The 8,298-nt window shown below is 38.0% G+C and overlaps 2 protein-coding genes across 2 annotated transcripts; both read left to right on the forward strand.

Moving 5' to 3' along the window:
• Window positions 1–1,109: 1,109 nt before the first annotated feature.
• Window positions 1,110–1,710, forward strand: LOC122071386 (copper transporter 6-like). Its single transcript, XM_042635733.1, has one exon. It carries the CDS (start codon window positions 1,130–1,132, stop codon window positions 1,604–1,606), a length of 477 nt encoding a protein of 158 aa, XP_042491667.1. The 5' UTR covers window positions 1,110–1,129; the 3' UTR covers window positions 1,607–1,710.
• A 2,931-nt stretch (window positions 1,711–4,641) lies between these two features.
• On the forward strand, window positions 4,642–5,379 carry LOC122091164 (copper transporter 1-like). Its single transcript, XM_042661012.1, has 2 exons — window positions 4,642–4,840; window positions 5,216–5,379. Exons 1-2 carry the CDS (start codon window positions 4,642–4,644, stop codon window positions 5,377–5,379), a joined length of 363 nt encoding a protein of 120 aa, XP_042516946.1.
• The last annotated feature ends 2,919 nt before the right edge of the window (window positions 5,380–8,298 follow it).

An 8,298-nucleotide genomic window follows, 5' to 3' on the forward strand; every position in this document is an offset into this window, starting at 1 on the left:
AAAAAAAAAAAAAAAATCAGTTTTATTATGATTTTATCCTTGGACCATAGATGTGTACTGGGATCGGAAAGGTAATGATTGAGAATTGGTTTAGGTTGATATATTTCGATCTAACCAATACTGATTTATTCAATCCGAGTTTTAGAACCACGTCAACTATATCAAAAATCAATAAGCAAGAACATGATATTTCTCAAGAATTTTTTGTTGATAAATAAATAAAAAAAAAAAAACAAAACAAAAAAACAAAAAACAAAAACAAAAACAAAAACAAAAACAAAAACAAAAACAAAACAAAACAAAACAAACAAATAATAAACAAAAAGGCAAGAGCAACCCGGTGCACGAGGCTCCCGCTATTTTAGGATCTAGGAGGGACAAATGTACACAGTCTTATATTAAATAAATAAAAATTACATTAAATAAAAAAGATATTACATTATGTGAGTAAATGTATTGATTAGAAACTTAGAATCATCTTTTATGAAAGATATTTTCTTATTGATACCACTTAAGCTGTAAACTCTTATAAAAAAAAAAAAAGTTGATTTGTAATTTTACTTTTTTTACCCTTTTAATCTAATATTTTTTTCTCTTAAAAAAATAACATTTTTTCATTTTATGAATATAAATACTATCATTTCACAAGTATACTCGGAAAATATGTGAAACTCAACGACTTTTGATGATAACAAATTAAAAAATCACTTTCAAATTATTTTTAAAAACTCTTTTATACCCTTAACTCCAAGAACTTTGAAAAATAAAACAAAGTACAATTAAATGAAGATATGAAGTTAGAAACATCATTTTATAAAATGCAAAGCTTCATGCTGATATAAATGTACTCAAAAACTGTCAACAATGTGATTGAATTGTACTCCACGAAGTTTAACAAAGTTGCTCTGCTGAGAAGTTGTACTACAAATTATCAGAATTAACCTGTGTCAAACTGTACTACACATTTGACCAATCTCAAAGTGGTTCGATCCTTGCCATTTTGGATGTACACTCCAAGTCGAATCTGTGTTGAGGCTTTGCCCAGCCCAACCCATCCTTTAAGTAACCACCATATCCCTCCCTCCCTCACCTCCCCTAACCACAGAGAGAGAGAGAGAGAGAGAGAGAGATGGCAGCCATGATGCCCGGAGGAATGATGTCAATGCCATCCCCTGCAATGACGATGTCCAACAGCACCACCGGTATGAGTATGATGTCGCACATGACCTTCTTCTGGGGGAAGAATGCAGAGATTCTATTCTCAGGTTGGCCAGGAAGCAACACAGGGATGTACGTGCTGGCCTTGATTGTGGTGTTCGTCCTAGCAGTGCTCGCGGAGGGTCTCTCCCATTGCCGACTCATAAAATCTGGGACCAACAATGTGGTGGCAGGGTTGCTTCAGACTCTTATGCACACCATCCGTATGGGGTTTGTTTACTTAGTGATGCTTGCTCTCATGTCATTCAATGGCGGTGTCTTCATCGTCGCCGTTGCCGGTCACGCCCTCGGCTTCTTGCTTTTCGGCAGTACGGTTTTTAGAGGTGACCCTCTGGTCATTCCCATGTCTCCTCAGAAACCCTCCGATCTCCCTCCCATGAGGTGCTGATTAGTACTGGACTGTTTGATACCATGCCATGCATGATCATCCCCCATCCCTAAATAAATAAATAAAAATTGTTTGGTTCTCTATATGCAGAATCTTCCTCTTATTATGTGAAGCTGGTTTATCTGAGAAGTTCAGATTGATAATTATATACATATTGAAATGGGGTTTATTTCAGAAGGCTTGATAATCTCTCTCTCTCTCTCTCTCTCTCTCTCTCTCTCTGAGAGCTGTTTCAGCTCAGCAGCAAAATTGAAGGAGAGAGTATGCGTGCTTCACCTTTTGAAGCATCAAAAGTTTGTAGCCATACCGGGAGTAAAATTTTTAGAGAAAGAATTCTATCTGGGAGTGCGGGGCCGCACCCGCCAACATTGAGCGGGCAAAATAATTGCCTCACCTCTTGGAAGACGAAAATGACCACCTTGTTAATGTTTTCACATGCACTCTCATTAGCCTTGTGCTGACATAGAACTACGTTATAGATAAAGAAATCTTCCCAAAAAATTTTATAATCTTACTATTCAATTTTTTTTTTCTTGTATGTATTTTATTTTGATTTATCTGGTTTTGTCTTGTGACTTGTGTGACTAAGTACATTTGATTTTGGAAAATTTTGTTTTTTTTTAACAAGAGTAATAAGAGCAACCCAATGTACAAGGCTCTAGCTAATACAGGGTCTAAGATGGACAAATATACACAGCCTTACCCCTTCCTTCACAAGAGAGGTTTTTTTCAATTTTCAAACTTATGAACATCCTACAATAGTAGAACTTAAACATTGGGTCACAAGCTCGCCCACTTCCCAAAGATAAAGAATGTTGCACATAATTTAGTACTACAACATACAAAAATAAATGAGAACCAAAATATACAATTGCAAATCACAAATGAAAAAGAAAAATTTAATACTAAGAAATGTCAAAGTGTTACAACTTATCAACATTATAAGCGTACAATCGATCAACCCACATCAAACTTCTTCCTAATCTCTTACTCTATGTATTATCATATAAAAAATAAGATTTTTTTATGTATTTTCTATTTATGGGATAATCTGTTTGTAACCAACCCAGTTCCAACACATTCTTGTGACCAGACTCATTTGTCCACTATACATTGCTTTCTAACTTGATTGCCTTCCTCTCTTCTCCCCTTATGGCGTCCTGCTCTCTCGCCGCCTCTCCCCACTTGCACCTCACCGCTCCTCTCTCATTCTTCTCTCACGAGGTTTTCAATCAGAAATTAAAGCTAGAACGTATAACCCATCAAAAGGTGGTATTTTAGATTGCTTTGGCCTTAATGCTCGAATATATAGGTGGTATTTAGTCATCCCATGCGTAGGTCGAGCACCTCTAGCCCACCTCTCCAATATTGAATCTTAGTTCTCACATTGGTCCCTAAGTATGAAAATCAAGTTCTCCTGGTCATGAGAACGAACCCGGCCAGCCGTCCATGCCCTACCTCCCACCCGATCCAGCGAGGAAAAGCATGGGAGATTCCATTCCATGATGTCGGTTTATAGAATCTTTTCCCAACTAATATTAGAGGATTTGAGCAGTACATCAGTCAAAGTTATTCCTAAACTCAGTCTTATCCCAACTAAAGGGGGTTGGCTACATGGATCCTTACCCTTCAGTCAGTTGTATTCAAGTTCATACCTGATACAAGGCCTAAGCTATGCATGTTTTTCATTCTACTTATCTTAAAATCTTTTGATTTGAAGGTTGACCTCCATAATAATCTCTACTGCTTGTCTCATCCATCAAATATCATCAGCAAAAAGCATACACCAAAGAACATGATCTTGAATGTTTCTGCTCGAATCATCTATGATAAGTGCAAAAAAATGGGGCTAAATACATTAGGGAAAGAACTAATAAGGAAGGAACTAACATGGGTGTATACATAAGATAACAAACTAATATGGGAGGACAAGGATTGACTTTGTCAGCCTTAATCCCAGCTGTAATTCTAGGATTAACTTTGTTAACCTTATCTCCAGTTGTATTCCAATGAGCAAAGCTAATAAACATGATATTTTTCAAGGATTTTTTTTTTTTTATAAATAGAAAAAAGCAACCCAATGCACATGGCTCCCAATAATGTAGAGTTTATGGGGGCCAAATGTTCACAGCCGTATATTAAATAAATAAAAATTACATTAAATGAGAAAGATATTACAATCTGTAATTAAACGTATTGATTAAAAATTTAGAATCATCTTTTATGCAAGATATTTTCTTATTGATAACACTTAAGTTGTCAAATGATTTGTAATCTCTTACCAAAAAAACAAAATTTTTGATTTGTAATTTTACTTTTTACCCTTTTAATATTATATTTTTTCTTCTTACAAAAATATATTTTTTCATTAATGAATATAATATAAATACTATCATTTTATATGTATACTCGAAAAATATGCAAAACAGTAACAACTTTTGATAATGACAAATTAAAAAATCACTTTCAAATTATTTTTGAAAACTCCTTTATACCCCTAACTCACAAAACTTTAACAAATAAAACAAAAGGCAATTAAACAAAATAATTAAGTTAGAAACACCATTTTATAAAATGACAAAGCTTCATGTTGACATAAATGTATTAAAAAACCGTCAACAATGTGATTGAATTGTACTATCACTTTTTTTTTGGTAAAGAATTGTATTTCGAAAACCGTCAACAATGTGATTGATTGAATTGGTCCTACAATTTTTTGTTTTTTTTGGGTAAAGAATTGTACTACACGAAGTTTAAAATGTTGCTTCGTAATAAGTTGTACTACAAAACTATCAAAATTAACCTGTGTTAAACAGTACTATACATTTGACAAATCTCAGTGGTTCGGTCCACTCCTAGTCGAGTCTCTGTGGAGGCTTTGCCCAGCCCAACCCATCCTTTATGTAACCACCATATCCCTAACTAGAGAGAGAGAGAGAGAGAGAGAGATGGAGATGCCCGGAGGAATGATGCCAATGCCATCCCCTGCGATGACGATGTCCAACAGCACGACCGGTATGAGTATGATGTCGCACATGACCTTCTTCTGGGGGAAGAATTCAAAGATTCTATTCTCAGGTTGGCCAGGCAGCAACATAGGGATGTACGTGCTGGCCTTGATTGTGGTGTTCTTGCTAGCAGTGCTGGTAGAGGGTCTCTCCCATTGCCAACTCATAAAATCTGGGACCAACAATGTAGTGGCAGGGTGGCTTCAAACTCTTATGCACACCATCCGTATGGGACTTGATTACTTAGGGCCCGTTTGATAACGTTTCAAGAAATGCATTTCTGCCGTTTCTGTTTCCAGAAACAGCAGAAACGGAGCCAAAAACGTTTGATAAAACTGTTCAGTTTCACTTATTTTTAGAAATAGAAATATAAATTTTTACTTATTTATGATTAAAGAAACGAACCAGACGAAATAAGTTCAACTTGTTTCGCCGTTTCTGGAAACGACTTGTGGCAATTTTTTCATTGGTTACCATCGACTTCTAAAAACATGACTTATCAAACACCTTCAATTCCGTTTCTGTTTCTAGAAACGAAAATTTATGTTTCTGCCGTTTCTTGAAACATAAACGGCAGAAATGTTATCAAACGGGCCCTTAGTGATGCTTGCTCTCATGTCATTCAACGGCGGTGTCTTCATCGTCGCCGTTGCCGATCATGCACTCGGCTTCTTGCTTTTCGGCAATAGGGTTTTTAGAGGTGACCCTCTGGTCATGACCATGTCTTCTCAGAAACCCTCCGATCTCCCTCCTATGAAGTGCTGATTAGTAATGGACTGTTTGTTACCATGCCATGATCAAATCCCCCATCCCTAAATAAATAAAATTTGTTTGGTTCTCTATATGCAAAATCTTCTTTTATTCTCTAAAGCTGGTTTTATCTGAGAAGTGGTTGTTCTGATTGATATTTATATACACACTGAAATGGGGTTTATATGAGAAGGCTTGATAATTGATAGAGCAAACACCAAGAAATACGAAAATAAACAGACAATAAATCTACACAACACGGAGATTTAACGAGATTCACGCACCGGTGTGGTGTGCTACGTCCTCAGACGAAGAAGAAGATGTTTTACTATGCATAAGAGAGATTATACCCAAAAAAACTCGCCTTAAAACCCTAGCTCAAACCCCCCACCCCCAAATTACAAAGACTATGCTCAACAAGACAATAGTACATTATATATATATACTTCAAGTCGCAGTCGATCCATCGGGTCTCAAAAAACTTTCCATTCAGGTCGCTACCAAAATATGTCAGAACGTGTCATTCTATAAAACAGGTCAAGAGTTCGAGATAAACTTAACAATAATCTTTATCAATATTTAAATACATCTCTCTCTCTCTCTCTCTCTCTCTCTCTCTCTCTCTCTCTCTCTCTCTCTCTCTCCCCTTCCTTCCTTCCTTCCTTCCTTCTTTTCTTTTTCAGTTGTTTCAGCCCAGCAGTAGAATTGAAAGAGAGAGCATGTGTGACAAACACTAGGATAGCTTAGTAGTGGTAGCTTCAGCTTGTGGAGTCAGCACCCAGGGGAGGAGGTCGTGGGATCGAACCCTGTCATATGCATTGTGTGAGTGTGAGTGTGTGTATGTGTTCTTATTTATTCTATACCCACCCGTGGGTTGCCCAGATTGTTAGCGCGAACTGGGGATTGTGTGGATTAGGCGTATGGTCTCAGGTTCGATTCCCTATCTATGCATCTACGATTTAAGATATTCAGAGTAAACAAATAGGGTTGAAACCCTAAGGAGTCCGTCCATTTAAACAGGAAATGAACTGTGGGATACTATTTCATCTTGGAAATGGCCCCTAACAGTCGATTGAAAACTTGAATCAATGGGAAAGGTTGATTACCGACCAAGCCCTCGAAGAAAAGCAATAAATCATCAAGACTTCTGAAATGGGGGACTTATGGGTTTTGTGTTCTAATAGATTCACCAGCAAAAGAACTAAAATGATAGCAAAACACGATTACACTATCATGAAGCAAGCACCCACATTGAGAAGAGAAAGGAAGAGGAAAGAGATCGTTATTAGCAACCGAGAACTTCTTGAGACGAGTGAGACCTAAGAGCTCATCAAGGATGGAACCAGAGAGGTGGTTATTGTTGAGGATAAGGCTGTTAAGATACTTGCAATTGACAAGCTTGGAAGGTATGGGACCTGAGAGATTGTTCTGGGAGAGATCTAGGGTTAAAAGGAATGGCAACCAAGTGCAGATTTCATAAGGAATAGTACTAGAGAGAGAGAGAGAGAGAGAGAGAGAGAGAGAGAGAGAGATCAAGGGTCTGGAGGCTCCTGCAGTATTGCAAAGAATCAAGAATCCCTCCGGCGAGTTGCATCGCAGGTAGGTTCAATCCAATAAAGCGATTCTCCTTCACTTTCCAACACGAAACGCGATGAACTCGTCAGAGATAGGTTGCTTGATAACAGAGATACAATTGCCTGAGGGTACTCTCGCCTGCGGAGAACCCTTGGAATGAAACCTATCCGCATTGGTATGTTGAACCCACTAAGGGAAAAATGGGATTTCCAATAAAATTATATTCACTTAATAGATTGGCCCTCAAAAGATTCTCACGGTGTTAGTTTTTTGGATTTAAATGTAATAAGCAAATTTTGATAGGAAAAGACGTAATATAGATAAATGCAAGGGGAGATTGATGTAAATAACCCAATTATTTAACATTAGGAAACCGCAAAATGTAACAACATTTCAACATTATAAGCGTACAATTGATCGACCCACATCAAACTTCTTCCCAATCTCTTACTTCATGTAATTTTCTATTATTTTTATAGGATAATCTGTTCGTAACTAACCAGTTATTGTAATCAGACTTATTTGCCCCCACCACATTACTTTCTAACATTTTCAGGTAATGGTGTTATTGTAATTTCTGCCTCCCTCTCATCCTTCTCCTCCTTATCCGCTCCAACACAGCTATCCCTAGTCGGGCTCCCAATCCGTCTTCCTCGATTGCCTACCTCTATTCTCCCCTTACAGCCTCCTGCTCTCCCGCCCCCCTCTCCCCACTTGTACCTCACCGCTCCTCTCTCATTCTTATCTCACGAGGTTTTCAATTAGAAATTAAAGCCAGAACATATAAGCCATCAAAAGGAGGTATTTTAGATCGCTTTGGCCTTAATGCTCGAATAAATAGATGGTATTTAGTCGTCCCACGTGCAGGTGGAGGTCGAGCACCTCCAGCCCACCTCTCCAGTATTGAATCTTGGTTCTCGCATTGGTCCCCAGGTATGAAAATCAAGTTCTCCCGGTCATGAGAACCAACCCCGGCCAGCCTTCCATGCCCTACCTCCCACCTGATCCCACAAGGAAAAGCGTGAGATTCCATCCCATGATGTCGGCTTATAGAACTTTTTCCCAACTAATATTAGAGGACTTGAGCAGTATACCAGTCAAAATCATTCATAGAACTAAATATGGAACTGCACAGAATATAGCTAGGTACCGCATGGTGAATAAGGCCAATGCCCAATGGTCATTGAAGTCTCCCCTTGAATGGCTATATCAACTGATATATCAACTCTATTACAATTAACTATGTGATCCACAAAAAGGGGAGGGGAAACACTGAAAGATAACAAAATTCCAAAGAGCATGGCCCTCATGCAGTATGAGTACATACAATGCAACAGAACATTTGTGCCCCCCCCCCCC

The sequence above is a fragment of the Macadamia integrifolia genome, chromosome 2, assembly GCF_013358625.1.
Source record: "Macadamia integrifolia cultivar HAES 741 chromosome 2, SCU_Mint_v3, whole genome shotgun sequence".
Lineage (NCBI taxonomy): Eukaryota > Viridiplantae > Streptophyta > Magnoliopsida > Proteales > Proteaceae > Macadamia > Macadamia integrifolia.